The 18,724-nt window shown below is 47.0% G+C and overlaps 1 protein-coding gene across 1 annotated transcript in view; it reads left to right on the top strand.

The window, feature by feature from the left end:
- Positions 1-3,981: 3,981 nt before the first annotated feature.
- Positions 3,982-18,724, top strand: part of PLA1A (phospholipase A1 member A) — a 65,880-nt gene continuing 51,137 nt past the window's right edge. Inside the window, exon 1 of the mRNA XM_084835399.1 lies at positions 3,982-4,129. Coding sequence (XP_084691525.1) covers positions 4,057-4,129 — 73 coding nt within the window. The 5' untranslated portion in view covers positions 3,982-4,056. The remainder of the gene's footprint in view (positions 4,130-18,724) is intronic.

Here is an 18,724-nt window from a genome sequence, read left to right as displayed (position 1 = left end):
CCTACCTGCCGCTGGCCGGGTCTGTGCCTGTCCGCTCACTCCGCTGCTGTCCACTGCCGGTCTGACATAAATCTTTACGTAGCCTAGGACGCAAATGGCGTCAGCTATGCCGGACACGATTTGCGTCCACAGACCAGCAGCTGACGGACGTCCGGCAGCAGACGGACCCAGCTGGCAGCTCCGCAGACTCACCGCAGAGTGGAGTCAGCCACAGAGGATTCCAGGGGGAGGAACAGATTGCCCCCGCGGACCCCCCAGCGGACTTGGGTGAGTGGGGTTCGTACACCCGTACTGGTAACCAGTGCAACTCCTTCAGAATTGGAGTGATGCGATCATGCCAGAGGCTGCCTATAATCAGGCGAGCTGCTGCATTCTGCACCAGCTGCAGCTTCCATACCATCCTCAAGGGTAACCCCACATAAGCGCATTACAGTAGTCTCGATTAGAGGAGACCAGGGTATGTACTACTGGTGCTGTCCGGCTCACAGCTGACACCTGAGCCCCCATGAACAGGTGGGAGTCTAAAATGACCCCCAGGCTGTGGACCTGGTCTTTCAAGGGTAGCCATACCCCATTCAACACCAGGTCAACATCCCCCAACCTCCTCTTGTCTCCCACCAAAGTACCTTGGTCTTGTCAGGGTTCAGCTTCAGCTCCTCCCCATCCAGCCACTCACCGTCTCCAGACATTTGGACAGGGATTCTACGGCCAACCTTGGTGAAGATTTGAATGAGAGGTAGAGCTGCGTGTCATCCACATATTGATGACACTGCACCCCAAACCTCCTGATGATAGCCCCCAGCAGCTTCACACAGATGTTAAATAGCATCGGGGAGAGGATGGAACCCTGTGGCACCCCACGAGTGGCCACAGGTCCAAAACCTCCTCTCCCAGTGCTACCCTCTGGTACCTGCCTACAATGTCTCCAATGCCCAACCCTCCAGGCAGTCCAGGAGGATACTGTGGTCAATGGTATCAAAAGCCACTGAGAGGTCGAGGAGAACAAGGAAGGAGCACTGACCTCTATCCAAAGCCTTCCTCATATCATCCACCAAGGCGACCAAGACCCATGCCCAGGCCTGAAGCCCGATTGAAATGGATCTAGATAATCGGCTTTTTCCAAGTGTGCCTTCAACTGCATCGCCACCACCCGCTCAATCACCTTGCCCCAAAATGGCAGATTCGAGACTGGGCGAAAGTTGTTCAAGACTTGGGGATCCAAGGAGGGTTTCTTTAAGAGCGGTCTTATCACTGCCTCCTTGAGGGCTGATGGCATCACTCTCTCCTCAAGGGAGGCCTTCACCACCGCCCTGATCCCCTCACCCAGTCTCTCTCTGCAGCCCATAATAAGCCAAGATGGGCAAGGCTCAAGTAAGCAGGTGGTCGGCTTTGCAGCTGAAAGCCCCTTGTCCACTTCATCAGAAGGAAGAAGCTGGAACTGATCCCCAAAACCGGTTTGCCAACAAGCCGCCCCTCACTCGCTAACTATATCCACGGCGCACAGAATAACACTCCTGATCTGATCAATTTTATCCTCAAAGTGCCTTGCCAAGGCCTCACAGGAGGCTCCAGCGGTTCCAGAGCAACTGGACCGACCAGGCTCCGGACCACTTGGAACAGCCTCCTGGGACAGCACTCTGCCGATGCGATAGAGGCAGCATAATATTCCTTTTTTGCTGCCTTCACCGCCAAGTGATAGGCTGAAGATACAGCTCTAGCCCATGTCTGATCGTCTTTGGAGTGAGACCTCCACCACCGGTGCTCCAGCCGTCTCACCTCCTGCTTCAGGGCTCATAACTACGGATTGAACCATGGTGCAGCCCGAGCCCTGTTCAGGGGGAGAGGGCGCTTCGGAGCCACCCGATCTAATGCCCCAGTGATTGCGGCATTCCAGTCACCCACCAGGATCTCGACCGAGTGGCCGTTGGTGTGCCCCAGAGAATCCCCAAGCGCGTTCAGGAATCCATTGGGATCCATAAGATGTCTGGGGAGGACCATTTTAATGGGTCCTCCACCCCTGCGGAGAGGTTGTGGAACCGGGAAGTCCAATGTCACCAGATAGTGATCTGACTATGACAAGGGGGTGGTGGATATACCCCCAACTTCCAGATCACTCCTCTCTTCTCCAGAAACAAACACAAGGTCTAACACATGACCGGCTACATGGGTGGGCCCAGTTGGAATAGGATACAGCTCCCAGGAAGCCATGGTCTCCATGAAGTCCTGAGGTGCCCCCATAAGGACGGCCTCTGAATGTACACTGAACTCCCCCAACACCAATAAGTAAGGGGACTGCACACGCACATCAGAGACCAGCTCCAGCACCTCGGCCAGGGAGTCAGTCATGTAGCAGGGTGGGTAGTACACAAGCAGAATCCCCAGACTGCCCTTCAGGCCCAACCTCCCTGGGGATCGGGGGTCTGGTGAAGACCAAGGACTCCCAGTAGATAACAGCCACTCCCCCTCCCCGATAGCCAGCCCTTGGCTGCTGTGCATATGAAAATCCAGCTGGGCACATGGCCGCAAGAGTTGGCGCAGTGGCCTCAGCCAGTCAAGTCTCCATAATACATGCCAGGTCTGCACCCTCATCTCGGATCATGTCATGGATGACAGATGTTTTCTGGGTAACAGACCTGGCATTGCAGAGCAGCAAACGAAGGCCAGAAGGTGGAGTCACGCCTCCCACAGCCATCCTTTGGCTCTGGACAGGCCCGGAATAGGGGGCAGATGTTACACATCTCTCCCTTGTTCCCCTTACCTGGCATGGCCTGCCCCTAGTGCTCCGCCAGCACCTGCCACCCAGCCTCTGTATATTTTGGCCCCCAACACTCCCCCACAGCCTCCATCAGGTGGACACATGCCCCCTCACTTCTGCCTATCAGGAAGGCTACCCACCCCTAAAAACACAACAACCCCACCAAACCCACCCCCCACCAACAGCTAAACAAAAATCAATGAAAATACATCCCCTTTGCTAGGCCTCTCTCTAAAGAGAGAGAAGAGAGAATTAGGGGGGAGAGAAAGAAAAGGAAAAATCAACCCCCTTCCAAGTTCTTCACCCCACCACTCCTTAACTGTAATACATCTTCTTCCACGAGGTACACACACAGTTGCGGAGGGTGAGGGTGGTGCCCTTGCCCCTCCCCAAAGGAGCAACCCAAAAAGGCACACACACTTTGGTGTCACCCACCATCTCAGCCAGCCAGCTTATATATTCCTTCCAAGAAGGGACAGGTGGAGGTAGTCAGCACAGCTGGCTCAGTACCTGGGGGCCTGGTCCTGCAGGGAATGGTGGTCTGCCAGGCAGAAGTCCACAGAGAGAGCAATGGTGGCGGTGGTGGCACCAGCAGCAGCAAGGAACAGCAGCAGGCCCTCCCTCGTCCCTGGGTGGTGGCTTCTCCTACAGATACTGGCTCTCCAACATAGACCTTCCACGTATGTTGCCTGACAGCATCCTAGCAGGACAACTTCAGGGCAATTGAAGTTTTTTGCCTAAATCAGGCCTAAGAAGAAAATGCCTATATTCCTGGCAAAGAATACAGACACAGATTCAGAGCAACAGTGTGGCAAATTAATTTATGGGATAAAAAGTGGCCCTTGGATGGTGAAATTGTCTTGTTCATTTGCAGCATCCTCTTCACCATCCTAAGCCCTTGATCTCAGGTCACTAATCAGCAGCCTTGCTCTGTTCCTGACTTTGAAATGGAGATAGTAATCAGTGCTTTGATGCTTTGCCAGATGGCTGCGAGGCTTTGACATCAGCCTTTGCCCAGCATCATTACAACAATCTCCTTTCAACAGAAAGCCGCACTTGAAACTCCTCCTACTGGCCCATTCCTGGGACTGAATCAATTCTCTTTCCACAAATAAATATTGGAAGCAGGGGAAGAGGCGACTGTCCCATTCTACTCCATGCCCCAAGCCTCAGTGCCTGTTGCTCATTAACCAAGACCAAAACAAACAAGCAAAACCCAACTGAGAAGTTGGGCTTGAATTCACACATTTCCACTTCGGGTTTCCTCACCCGCTATAACACTGAAGAATCCAGCAGGAAAGATGGTTACAGACCCCAGAAGATGGCCTGTCTTAGTGTTCATAATACAACTGCTTTTCATCATTGCTGGTGCAGGTAAGGAAGGTACTAGCAGGAATTTGAAAGAAGTGAAGGGCCAAGATAAATCCATTGGTAACACCAATTTTTAAAAAGGGATCCAGGGCAGATCTAGGCAATTACAAACTAGTGAGCTTAATGTATATTCTGAGTAAATTGGTGGAAAGCTTTATTCAAGATAAAATTATCAAGCCTATGGAACTCTTGCTGAAGGATAATTGTCCTCACTAACATTTTAAAGTTGTTTGAGAGTGGATAGACAAACAAAGCAGTTATGAGATAAACGGACAGGCCTTCTTATGGATTGGCAAACAGTAAAAGAACAGGAAGGAGACAGCAGGGCTGTGTTTCCACCAGCGATTTACTCCAACTTGGCTGTGTGGCGAGATCTCTGTTTTCCAAGATGTCATGGCCATTCAGCACCAACCCCATATTTTATCGCTGAAAAACCGCTTCTTCTGAGACTGCTTATAGTCCGACTTTTCCAGCTTACCATGGCTCCATTACTGACCTGTTTCCACAATCACACTGGGTCTGGTATCATAGTCCTGCCCATGTGGTGTGTAGCCCGGCCTTTGTGGATGTGTCGCTCTGACCTCAGTGACCCAACCCTTTCCCTCCCTGTTTTCCAGAAGTTTCATCGCCATTATGGAGCAGGATGACCAGGGACCAACTTTTAAAACATCATTGAAATTAAGCACTAGAACAAAGCCCATGACCCCAGTCAAGGGGTGTTTTCTCAGAGAAGCCTCTCAACTGACACGGCACATATCAGAGCCCAATTCCTTAAATGCAATTAAGCACGATCTCGAGGCTTCAATCCATTCCCTTAGAACGTAACTCATTCACAGCTTCCATATAGAGATCCTGTGCATTAAAATGGGGTCTGGTTTCAGTCTCTTTCCCACAACAAACCCATTACGGTCTCCTCAGAAGTAACTCCCATTGCAGTGGATGAGGCTGAGATTCCCCCTCAATTGAAATGGCACTCCTTAAAGCCCAATTCCTTAAATGTGACCAAGTGAGGCTCTGATGAATTGCCTTAGGAAGAAAGTACTTTGCAACTTCCTTATAGCTGTCCTGCGGGTTACAATGGGGGCTGGATTCTGTCTTTGTCTTTACCACTCTCTTTCTCACAACAAACCCATTAGTCTCTCCTCAGAAGTAACTCCCATTGTGCTGAATGAGGCCTGCCTTTGAATGCTTACGTCAGAACTTAGAGATTCCCCCTCAATTGAAATGGCACACTTTTAAGCCCAATTCCTTAAATGCGATTAAGAGTGATCTCGAGGCTTTGGTCCATTAGGATGTAGGCCTTAGGATGTAACTCATTCACAGCTTCCATATAGAGATCCTGTGCATTAAAATGCTTGGGCCAATTTTTGTCGGTCCGCTTCAGCTCAGCATCAAACCTGAGTCAAGGTTTGGAAAAATGAGTCTTTATGCTTCCTGTTGACTACCATGGGAAATTAGAAAAAAAAAACTGTAACTTTTTTCTCTTGGTCAAAACTGGATGATAATTTCAGGTATAGTAGCTCCCTAGAAGGGGATTACACCTGCCCAATGTCAGAAAAATAGGTGCAGGGGTTATATTTTGATTTTCTTTTAAAGGGAACTGCCAATAACATTTTAATTCCATGGAAGAATTGGATGAAAAATTCAGGATTCATTGCCCATTCAGAGGAGATCATGCCTGTCAAATTTCAGAATGCTAGCCACAAGGGTTTTTGTGTTAGGGTGGCCTTGACATTGTGAGGTCTCCAAAAGAGGACATACTTATCTCCCTATGTTCCTTGTGGACCATTGTTCTGAAAACAGACAGCCTACAGTTGTCCCTAAGTAAGAAACCAGCAAAGTTTCAGAAGGATAAGTGCAGCAATTCATGTGGAAGGAGAGTTCTCCAATTTGGGGGAGGGAGTGATTTGCTTTCCCTTCCATTCACCCCTTCCCTGATAGTTTTTGCAAGAGTCGTCTTTGTGGAGACTCTTGCAAATTGAACTATACTCGTATGGTCAGTCCCTTTAGCATTTGGCACACGAAACGCCTGCTCAATATCAAGTAAATAATCAGATGGTACAGGGAGTATCTCATGCAAAAGCTTGTCCACAAAGGTTGGCAAATTTACATCAGTAGGCAGATTTTTAATCCCAATGATACGTACATTGGATCTGCGCGTGAAAGCCTCCAGTTGAGAAATTCTGGCAGAGATATTTTTGAAAAGAGCTTGTGTCATAATTTCATTCGTTGTGAGCCTATCTAGTAGCTCGTTAACTTTCGTCTCCATTTTTTGCCAGGAAGCGTTAATTAAATCCACAGCTCCTTGCAGGGCAGTGATGGAATTTTGGATTAAATCCAGCCTCTTGGCTTGCTCCGCCAATTGCAAAGATAAAGTTTTTATCAAAGTAAATAATTCCCGTATGTTCTTGGAGCTTTTGACAAAGGTGGTATGGGAGGAGTGGGCGGTGATGCAACCCCCTTTCTTCTCCTCCGTGTTGCCATGTTTCTCTTCAAACAAATCTTGCAGGTCCTCAAATATTCTCAAATACTGTTGATATTCTTAAACCATCCCTCAGGTGTTGTTGATATTTCTTAATCCATATATTACAATGGAACACATCAGCCCTGTTTTCTCCTATTAAATAGGAGTTTCAGCACAGCTTTTTCCGGTGGTTAAGCTCTGGGAAGATAATCCTGGAATCCAGCCCCCCCACCGCCTCGTGGGGAGTACTTTTCTCCAAGATGTTATCTGGAATGCTGCCTTGCCCCCCCCTTTTAATTCCAGGGGGGAGATGAAAAGGTTTTTCAACCTTTTAAAAAACTGTCTGAGATAGCGTCCTGCAGAGACTCCGCGGGATGCTGTGAGGGCGACATTGGTTCCAACCGGAAGTCCGCCTTGTGGATCATTGTTCTGAAAATTACAGACAGCGTAGAGGTGTCCCTAAGTAAGAAACCAGCAAAGTTTCAGAAGGATAGGTGCAACTAGGGGTGTATGAAACCCCGCTTATCTGGCTCCGCTGGGTTCCACAGATGGGGGGAGGCAATCCGTTCCTTCCCCCAGAATCCTGCCTGGCCAGGTTGCAGAGCTGCCAGCCGGGCCAGGCCGCAGCGGGGCCTCCAGCCGCTGCCAGGCTGCTGCGGATGCAAATGGCGTCCTGTGTAGGGGACACCATTTGCGTCCCTGCTTCAGCTGTGATAGGCTACGTAAATATATACATAGCCTATCACGGGCCAGTGTAGGGACACAAATGGCGGCCGCTATGACGGCCGGCATTTGCAGCCGCAACAGCCTGGCAGCGGCTGGAGCTGCCGTAGCCAGGTAGGCTCCGTTTCGCGGGTGGTGGGGCGGGGGGGTTGTTCCACCATGGATTCCGGGGGGCCAAATTCACTGGAATTCGGCCCCCCTGGGATTCGTGGCGGAATTCTCTAACATCCCTAGGTGCAACAGTTCATGTGGAGGGGGAGTTCTCCAATTTGGGGGAGGGAGTGATTTGCTTTCCCTTCCATTCTCCTCTTCCTCAATAGTTTTTGGGTAAATTTGTATGAAAATGCACAGGTCATTAGAGGTGTCCCCGAGGCAAGAAACCTGCAATGTTTCTGAAGGATATACATGCATGCAAATTTAGAATTACTAGAATTTATTTACATTTCACCAGTGTCAGCAGCAGGGGAACATGGGTGGGAAGGTGCTATTGCACTCATGTCCTGCTTGTGGCTTTTCTATGAGCATCTGGTTGGCCACTGTGTGAACAGAATGCTGGACTAGATGGCCCTTGGTCTGATGCAGCATGGCTCTTATGTTCTTAAATAGAGACTGCCTCTGAGCATGTGCAGAATATTTTTCTTTCACCACTGGGCACTTAGATTCTCCCCCTACCAACTCTATTCCCCTCCATGCAACCATCCCTCCTCAACCTACCACCCTCCAGCCAGCAACTCTTCTTAAAAACAGATGTCTTGTTTTGTGCAACTGCTCTCTACCTCCTCCTTGCTATGCACAAGCTCTCATTGTATCTTCCTCCTCATAACTTCATTTGTGCCAAGACTTCACCAGGATTCAGCCAATGAGTCTGTTTTCAAAACTAGGGCTAACTCTGAGCATGCACTAAGTGCCTTTCCCTCACCAGTGAAGCTAGAGTACATGCAACCCCCACCCCCCAACCCACAAATGACAAAACATGCATAGGACTGAGCCGAAAGGGTAGTCAATTAATTAGGTGGAATTGAGTAGGCACTGTGTTAAGCTTGCAGTACCATACTCACAACTCAGGACTTATTTCTGAGTAAACAAACATGCAGAACATCAAGGTGCAAACCTCCCTGCAAAAGTAACTTGTGCTGGAATCCTATGCCCACTTTCCTGAGGGTAAGCCTGATTAAACATGATAGGAATTCTCAGTAGGCATACTGAGAAAATAACATTTTTTAATTAAAACTTTCTGTTCATAGGAACATAGGAAGCTGCCTTATAATGAGTCAGAACCTGGGCCCATCTAGCACAGAATTGTTGACGCTGACTGGCAGCAGCGGCTCTCCAAAGTTTCAGGCAGCATTCTTTCATAGCCCAAATGCTCTTTTGGGCTGCATTAATAGAAGCATAGCTTCCAAATCCCGGGAAGTACTAGTTCCCCTCTACTCAGCACTGGTTAGGCCTCATCTAGAGTACTGTGTCCAGTTCTGGTTACCAACACTGTTTGCTGCTACAGAATTATTGAAATGACCCCAAAAGAAGGGTTCATGGGGCAATATAGATTTTGCTGACTGCTCCATTACAACAGCCTACAGAGGCAGATGGATCTCTGCTAGAATGTCTACCTTTGATTTCTCTGCAATTAATTTAATAGGTGTTAAAAGAACAATATTGGGCTGGGGATTATCTAGTTCAAAATAAAAAGGCATATTGAAAGGCTCAGCTACTCAAAACGTGCCCAAATCAGGTGGTATAAAAGGGATAATCAGATCAATCATATCTGGTGAGGGGTCCAAAATAACCCCCCTCCTTATCTATTCTCCCCTTATTCTGATCAGACAATCCTAATCAATGAACAAAGATCACCCCTGCCTCAGAGCACATCTCTTCCATACTCTCAATATGCACAGTTATCCAAGGCTGCGTCTACTTCTTATTACCAGATTCCTTACTTTTGGGAGTCCCTTCATTAAAATTAACTTTATGGCTCACATGTTTGCTAGGTGCTTTAAGCCTTTCCCCACTCAGCAGTGGGGTTATCACTCCATTCTTAAAGACACGTGTGACCCAAACATTGTGTCTAACAATTAACATATATTATTTGAACTTCTTAATTATCAACAATAATACACATAAAAGAATCTTACATAAATAACAATTCACATATCACAAAACAATAAAACAGAGCATAGCTTTCCCAAAGTTCTGTTTCCCAGACTGGGTCCACAACAAAAATATAATTACATATAATTCTCCTTGAAGTTTGATTTTTCTGCTAGTCAAAGAAGGAAAACAGCCTATTATCATTTCACCTCAGCTCCACAGCAGTCTTCTCAAAGTGGATCAGAGTCCAGTAACACAGGAACAAACTTTGCAGACACACCTTTATATAGAGACAGTGTAAAAGCCAGAAAGGAATGGGCTGGAGCAGCCCCTTTATATTAAAAAAAAGCATGCCAAAAATAGTGGCATGTGCTAGAAACACTTGTGCCGCCAATGGATAAGGCTATCAGCCAAAAAAGGGTTCCGCAATGTTAAATGAAAATCAGGGGATGGTTTATTCTAACCTTAATAAAATTGAAAGGGTATCACCAATCTTCCTGAAAATTGCACGTGCCAGACAGAAATGTCTATTTTACATAACCTGGAAATTTCAGGAAGATTGGTTAAAGATTGAGGGAGAAAGGGCAGTTAACAGAAAAAAATAAATAAATACTCGGTCATGCAGTGTTGGCAAATGCTTTGTGCCCATCATTTGTCAAAAAGCTGGAGGCTATATATGAAAAACATATATATTTTCCTATTCCCTTTCTATTGTAGTTGGTGGAATTTAATTTATTTTTTTTAAATTCAATTTACTTATTTTTAAAATAAATTTTATTGGTATAATGAATCCTTATGAGATTTCATAATGTGGCACTCGGAATGTTGAGGGTCGGGAGGGGAATAACTGCTGTGTGGAGAAAAAGCAACAGCAGCCGCTAAGTTTCTGGGACGTCTGTGTGTGTGTACGCAGACAAGCAATCCCCTCAGTATGACCGGACCCCACTGCTTCTGTTTACTGGTCTGTACTCCCAGCCATTCCCCTTCTTCTGCTCTCCCCTTAGTCGTTTGTGTTACTAAGGGTGCAATCCTGTGGCTGCTAGTCAGCGGCTAGACAGTTGTATGATAGGTCGATTCCCTGAGAACTGACCTCCACCCACTCCTGCACTACCTCATAGGCAGCGTGGATCGCTCCACGCTCGTAAGAGGAGCACGGAGCACTGAAAATGGGGCGTTCCTGGGGGCAGGGCGGGCGGACGTGCCTTTCCAACACTTCTTATGCATCATCCGGTGTGTGTGTCCCCCGACTTTCACCTAGACAGCTGAAATCGGGTTCTACCTGCGAATGCAGGGCGGCTGAAGCGCAGAAGGGAAGATTCCCTCTGCCCTGCTCCTGCCCTGCATTGGATAGGCGGTTGCTTCAGAGTTTGGAGGCAGCCGCCTATCCCGATAGGATTGTGCCCTAAGTTCCCTTTGGATTCAAGTGCTAGAAACAGAATGCTTAGAAGGAAGCTATGGAATGGAATGGGAGTGAAACTTTGCTTCATCAGCAGGCCTGTCTTTCCTTGAGGGCAGAAAGTTTTGCTGCCTGGAGTCTGAGAAGCAGGCAATTGTGCTGACAAAGCCATGGAACAATGGACCAGTATGAGAAAAGGTTACGTTTGTTACTCCCTGCAGCTAGCAGCTCCATGTGTCTAGCATGTTCTTGATAAGGCCTAGAGTAGGGATGGGGGAGAATTTCTCCCCGAAACTTCGGGGGGCTGAGTGCCAACGTATTCAGCCCCCCGAAGTAGTTTCGGGGAGAAATTCTCTGCCCCCCCCCCCGGGACGGGACTTACCTTTCCCCAATGTCCCTTCCGGCGGCGGGTCCCGGCAGCGGTTCGTCAGGTCTTCGACAGGGGCAGAGGCGGCAGCTGGTCTTTCGACCGGCTGCTGCCGCCACCATTCCAATAAAAGTAAAAAAAAAAAAACACCCCGGTGATAGGCTACGTGACGATTAACGTAGCCTATCACGGCTAGATTTGCAAAGTCAGCCGTGATAGGCTACGTAAATCATCACGTAGCCTATCACGGGTGACTTTAAAAAAAAAAGCGCGTACGGCTAATGGCGGCCCCCATAGGGAGCCGCCATTCACGTTTCTTATTTGGTCGCTGTAGTCTACGTAAAGATTACGTAGACTACGGCGAAAATAAGGGCAACGCTATTTGCGTTGCCCTTATTTTCGCCGTAGTCTACTTAAAGATTTACGTAGACTACAGCGACCAAATAAGGAACGCGACTGGCAGCTCCCTATGGGGGCCACCATTTGCATACGCGCTTTTTTTTTTTTTAAGTCACCCGTGATAGGCTACGTGACGATTAACGTAGCCTATCACGGCTGACTTTGCAGATCTAGCCGTGATAGGCTACGTTAATCGTCACGTAGCCTATCACAGGGGCGTGTTTTTTTTTTAACTTTTTATTTCGCAGCCGGGCGAGGCAAGGCACCTCCTCCCCGGCCTGAATTTCGGCCGGGCAAGGCGGGAAGCCTCCCCCCCCGGCCTGAACTTCGGGGGGAGCAGCGAAGCGCCTCCCCCCCACTGCGAAGCAAGCTGCGAGACCAGGTAAGTGGCTTTCATGCACTCCTAGCCTAGAGTAACATCAGCTGCCTAAAACAATGAGAAACTGCCCCTGCAGGTTTCTGCCCCCTCCCCCCGATATGTCATTCAGAACCAATTCAGAACCAAATTTTGGAGTTAGCAGTTACAGAAAGCTGAAGCTCAAATATTTTGGCCACCTAATGCGAAGAGAAAACTCACTGGAAAAGACCCTGATGCTGGGAAAGATTGAAGGCAAAAGGAGAAGGGGACAGCAGAGGATGAGATGGCTAGATAGCATCACCGATATGGACTTGAGCACACTCCGGGAGAGAGCGCAGGACAGGAAGGCCTGGCGTGCTATGGTCCATGGGGTCACGAAGAGTCGGACACGACTGAACGACTGAACAACAACAAAATTACAGAAAAGAGCCAATCAAAAAGCAGAAAATTGAGGGCTGTCAGGGGATTAAAGGAAGCAACAGTACCCACGTTTGTTCCAACCCGTTTCGCTTTATTTTTACCTTTTACTTAACTTTGAACTTTATTAGCAGATTTTGATTTGAGAGCTTTTTGAACATGTTTTCTCTTAGCTTTGAGACTATTTTGGGCTATCTTTCCCCAAGCCAGTTTCTCTGAGCCAGGCACTTGGCACCTGAGTAGCTCAGCATAGTTTTTGCCAGCTATGTTATTTTGCTCACTGGTGAAGCATGGGCTTCACAACACTTTTCAATTTAAAATATTGTCTTCACTCTCTACCTGGATTAATTTTCCCTACCTGGGCCTTGCTGGGTTCTAGAAGAGGTCTCTTTCAACCTTCCTCTGCTTGGGATAGGTAGCTATACATTCCTTTTAATTCCCTCCCCGCTTCCTTTTCTCTACAAGCTTGGACCATACCGCTATATAGCTGAAAGCTTCAAACACTGAATTTAACTAGTTTGGATTGGTGGAAGTTTAACTATAGCTAACTACAATTGAAACTGCTGCTGGGCCTACTTGGGCCTACTAACATTGTTTTGGGCTACTAACATTGGGCCTACTCACATTGTTCTTTTCAATAGGCTTTAGCAAGAGCTAAACTGTAGTCTATTTTGCGTAGTGTACACATGCATTTTCTTTGTAATCATTGCATGTTTCACATTTTACTTCTGTGTGTGATGTTCTTCTGTATTTACCTTTCTTTACAACCCATTCATATCTTAAGACTTCTTGTGTGGCATGATTTCATTTGTTTAACAACGTAAAGGAGTATTCACTGTTTTCCTGCTTAAGTGTTAAAATATATTTTCAAACATATTTAACTTTTAGATAGCTTTTTAGATAGCAGGGATGTGTACTGGAACCAGTGCTTTTCAACTTGTTCATAAAGACAGTGTAGTATTGTGGTTAGAGTGTTGGACTGGAACCTTGGGAGAACTGGGTTCTAGACCCCACTCAGCCATGAAGCTCACTGGTTGGCTTTGGGCCACTCACTGACCCTGAGCCTAACCTACCTCACATGGTTGTTGTGAGGATGAAATGGAGGAGGAGGATGCCCATGTAAGCTGCCTTGGGTTACTTGCAAGAGGAAAAAGGGCAGGATATAAATGTAATACTAACAAATGTAATAGTAGTAGTAGTAATAATTACTACTCAACAACACTACAAGTGAGAAGGATCTTGGAATTGTTGTCGATCACAAGCTGAATATGAGCCAACAATGTGATGTGGCTGCAAAAAAGGCAAATGCTCTTTTGGGCTGCATTAATAGACACATAGCTTCCAAATTCTGGGAAGTACTAGTTCCCCTCTACTCAGCACTGGTTAGGCCTCATCTGGAGTACTGTGTCCAGTTCTGGGCACCGCACTTTAAGAAGGATGCAGATAAGCTGGACAGGGTTCAGAGGAGGGCAACAAAGATGATCAGGGGACTGGAAACAAAGCCCTATGAAGAGAGACTGAAAGAACTGGGCATGTTTAGCCTTGAGAAGAGAAGACTGAGGGGAGATATGATAGCGCTGTTCAAGTACTTGAAAGGTTGTCACAGAGAGGAAGGCCAGCATCTCTTCTTGATCATCTCAGAATGCAGGACACGGAATAATGGACTCAAGTTACAGGAAGCTGGATTCCGGCTGAACATCAGGAAAAACTTCCTGACTGTTAGAGCAATATGACAATGGAACCAATTACCTAGGGAGGTAGTGGGCTCTCCCACACTGGAGGCATTCAAAATGAGGCTGGACAGCCATCTATCGGGGATGCTCTGACTTGGATTCCTGCATTGAGCAGGGCGTTGGACTCGATGGTCTTGTAGGCCCCTTCCAACCCTGCTATTCTATGATTCTATGATTCTAATAAAAGCAGTAGTAACAATAAATGATCTGGAACTAGGACTAAGAAGCAACGTGGCCAAGTTTGCTGATTGCACCACATTCTTTAGGGCAGTTAAAACAAAGAGGGATTGCGAAGAGCTCCAAAAGGATCACCCCATAGTGGAAAAATGGGCATCAAAATGGCAGATGCAGGAAAAACATCCAGTTGGAGCCATGGTGTCCGGCAGTGACTTGCGGAGTTCTGCAGGTTGCTTATCTCAAACAGCTGGGGAAAGGTTGAGAAACCTTTTTATCTTCCCCTGGAATTAAAAGGGGAAGCTTACAGTACCATCCGGATGAAATCTTGGAAGAACAGCAGCTTCTGTGAAGAAACAGAGGGGCTGATCTAATCTAAGATTAGACGCCGGAGTGTCATCTACTGAACGCTGTTTGAAACTCCTAAACAATTAGGAGGCATAAGGACAAACGGCTCCAAATAGCATTTCTGAGTTTAAACTACCAGCAATATTCGAGGACCTGTAATTAAATCTGCGTGTTTGCTTTTTTTGTTTCTGCAATTATACTTGCTTATTATACCATGGGCGCCACCATTTGCGTTCCTTATTTTGGCACGTCTAGTCTACGTAAACATTTATGTAGACTACGGCGAAAATAAGGGGAACACAAATAGCGTAGTGTCTACACTATTTGCGTTCCCCTTATTTTTGCCGTAGTCTACGTAAATGTTTACGTAGACTAGACGTGCCAAAATAAGGAACGCAAATGGCGGCGCCCATGGGCGCTGCCATTTGCATACGTGCGTTTTTTTGTGTTTTTTTCACTCAGCCGTGATAGGCTACGTAAAGATTTACGTAGCCTATCATGGTATTTTTTACAAATCTAGCCGTGATAGGCTACGCAAATCTTTACATAGCCTATCACTTTTTTTTTTTAACTTGGAAATGGCAGCGGTGGCAGCTGGTCGGAAGACTGGCCGCCGCAGCCGCCGCCACCAAGCCGCCACCGGAGCCGCCGCCGCCAGGGAGATTCGCCCAAGGTAAGTCCCGTCCCGGGGGGGGGCAGACCGTTTCGCCACCGATTTCGGGGGGCCGAATGCGCTGGCATTCGGCGTCCCCGAGATTCGTGGCGAAATTCTCTGACATCCCTACTATAATTATTGATGTTATGGTTTGGGGTGTTTTTGTGTATGTGTGTGAAAAGGCGGGGAGGGGTGCAAAGGGGTCCTGGGATATAATCATCATTACCATCATTGCATACAAAGGGATGCCTATAGTTTCTCCTGAGCTGTCCAGTCCAGTGTAGTCCTTTCTTCTTACAAGTAAAATAGGCATAATCTGGAATTTTGTACTGTGCTGCTTCTGAGTAGGCCTGCTCTGGTGGATGCTTTGCAATGCATTTTTGGATGCTTTTAGAACAAGAGCATGGATGTTGGGAGGCTTTCAGAACTTGTTCCTATCTTCCAAAGGGTGCTTTTCTCTGTGGCTCTGAGAGTATCACATCTTATTTTAATTATTATCCTTATCATTGTCATTATGGCTGTGTGGATTCTCTGCTTCTATTCATCATCTTAAAGTCACCTGATTCTCTGTGAAATGAGAGTTACTGCTGAAACAGGAGAATGTGGGTGCAAAAGGAGTACTTTTATGTGGTTATGTGATCTCCCCCCCACCCCCGCCACCGCCTGCATGCTTTGTGCTTCATTTTTCTCCTTCTGTGGTATGTAGGGATGTCAGAGAATTCCGCCACGGATCTCAGTGAAGCCGAATGCCAGTGCATTCGGCCCCCCGAAATCCGTGGTGGAACGAAGCCCCCCCCACCTCGCGAAAGGTGCGTGAAACAGGACACCTACCTGCTGCCGTTCACGCCGCTTTGTGAATGGTAGCCGCGGCCATGGCTACCATTCGCTTCTTCATTATAGCCGTGATAGGCTATGTAAGTATTTACGTAGCCTATCATGGCTAATGCAGGGATGCCATTTGCGTCCCTGCGGAAGCCATGATAGGCTGCGTAAGTCATGATAGGCTGCGTAAGTATTTATGTAGCCTATCACGACAAAAAAAAGGGAACGCAAATGGCGGCGGCTACGGCGGCCGCCATTTGCGTTCCCTTTTTTTTGGCCGTGATAGGCTTTGTAAATATTTACGTAGCCTATTACAGCAAAAGAGAGGGGCGCAAATGGTGTAGTAGCCGCCTGGAAATTCTCTCCGGCTGGCTCCATGGAATCGCCACAGGGTGGAGCCAGCCGGAGAGAATTTCGGGGGGAAGGACGGAGCGCCTCCCCCGCACCGCGAATGTCACCCTTCGGAAAGGTAAGTGACTTTCGTACATCCCTAGATGGGTTGGGGATTCAAAGACTACTCCTCATCCTCTGATCCCTTTGGCTCCACCTCTCAGGAGCTCTTGGCTCTGCCTCTCATGACTGCTTGGCTCTGCCTGTGCTGACTTGCCCTCCATCCCACTATTCAGACTGGACACTGGCCTCCACTGCATGATAGTGGTGTTTAAAATGATGCATGGCTAGAGGAAGTGGATAGGGAGACTTTTTCTCCCTTTCTCATAATACTAGAACCCAGGGTCACCCCTTGAAGCTGATTAGTGGGAGAAATACTTCTTCACACAGCACATAGCTGGAATTGGTTGCCACAAGATGTAGTGATGGCCACTAATTTAGATGGCTTTAAAGGAGGATTGGACAAATTCATGGAGGAAAAGGGTATTAAGGGCTGCTAGTCATGATGGCTATAGCTATGTCGAAAATCAGAGGCAGTATACCTATTTACACCAGCTGCTGGGGAACATGGGCAGGAGGGTGCTTTTGCACTCATGTCCTGCTTGTGAGTTTCCCATGGGCAGCTGGTTAGCCATTGTGTGAACAGAATGCTAGACTCTTGGTCATAACCAGCATGGCTCCTCTTACGTTCATAATAGAGATAGAACCTCAATATTCAGAGGCACTTTACTTCTGATTGCAAAGAGAGACAGACAGACAGACAGAGCAGTGTGTGTGTATTTATATATGTGTATACACACACACACCCCTTGCGGAGACATCTGCTTTTCAAAAACCAAGGACATTCAATCATCAAAAAGCTGCTGCTTTAAAAGCCCAGAAAATAAGGCTTTCTCACATTGGTCCAAACTCCACAAAGCCAGGAAATTGGAAGCTAAGGCTGATGCTTTATTTGACGTGCTCCACAATGTCCTTGACTTGTATTGCCTTATGAAGTATCCGAGCCTTACTGTATTGCTAGACGAATCCTACTGTGAGGGGACCCATGCTTATTTGTTGCTTTCACCAGTAGCTTGCAGGATGGGTTGAACAGTGAGAGGGAGCCCTCTCCTTGCGCCTCCCACCATCCATATATTATTTTTGTGTGTCTCTATAAGACTATATTACATATAGACTTACATATAGGTAAGACTATATTACATTGTAATTCAAGTTTTTTATTCTGGTTTTTCTATTGCACTAACATGAATGAGACAAAAAAAACCACCATTCAACACCACACCGAAATTTCCACCAGCAGGCATGCTGCAAGATTTTTGGGGTTGCTTTCTAATATGAGATGTTTGGTTGTAATAGAATAGCTTTGGAGTCTGAAAGGAAATTTTTCATTCTCTACCATATTGAGATTTCCACCAGCATACATACCGCAGGACGTACCTATGGTTGCTTTGGATCTTGGGATGCTTGGTGAAGATAAAACAGTTTTGGTGATATGGTGTTGTAGATTAAAAGAAGTCATTAGTGGAAGGGTTAAATACCCTCTTCCATCACACTACTTATTTGTTTCAAACAGCATCTTCCCAACAATACTTCACCTCAGAAAAGATGTGTGGGTTCAGGTTTGTGAGCTCAATTGTCTAACTTTATATTCTATGTAAGTCTATGTGAGTACCTTTTAATGGGGAGAAGGGACTGCTCTATAAACATGCTTCAATTTAAGAAATGTAGCAATCAGTTTCTGCTCAAAATCATTATGTTCCCCATACCTGCACTACCAAGTTCCACTTTTTCTGGGTGCCTTTTAATAATCTTTGAAACATCCCCCATCCCCTTGCCCCAGCCTGCTTCGACATTTCTCACCATTACTGGCAGCAGCATCATTCATAAAGTTGCAAGGAAATACAGCTACATGTACCACAGACCATTATTAGCAGTAGCCCAGCTACACTGAAGGAGACATCCATCTCTCACTATAAACTTACCTAGTAAAGGCATGAGTCAACTCACAGAATAAAGGTGTGACTCAGTAGGACTCCTCTAGCAATACAGTAAGGCTCAGATACTTCATAGGGCAATACAGGACTAGGACAACATGGAGCATCTTTGCCGGTCCTAGGCACTCCATCTTCCCAATCTAGATTTGGGACTAAAAGTCCCAGGAAAAGTGTGGGTGCATGGAGGGTAAGTTGTAAGCAAGAACAATTTGTGACATTGCACAACATCATGACCAGGGGTGTAATTAGGACAAGGCCCACCTGGGCACG

This window comes from Heloderma suspectum, chromosome 2 (assembly GCF_057233095.1).
Source record: "Heloderma suspectum isolate Gila_16-S chromosome 2, 16-S_ref, whole genome shotgun sequence".
Classification (NCBI taxonomy): Eukaryota; Metazoa; Chordata; class Lepidosauria; order Squamata; family Helodermatidae; genus Heloderma; species Heloderma suspectum.
The sequence above is the reverse complement of the archived record's forward strand: the minus strand, read 5'-3'. Positions and strand labels throughout refer to the sequence as shown.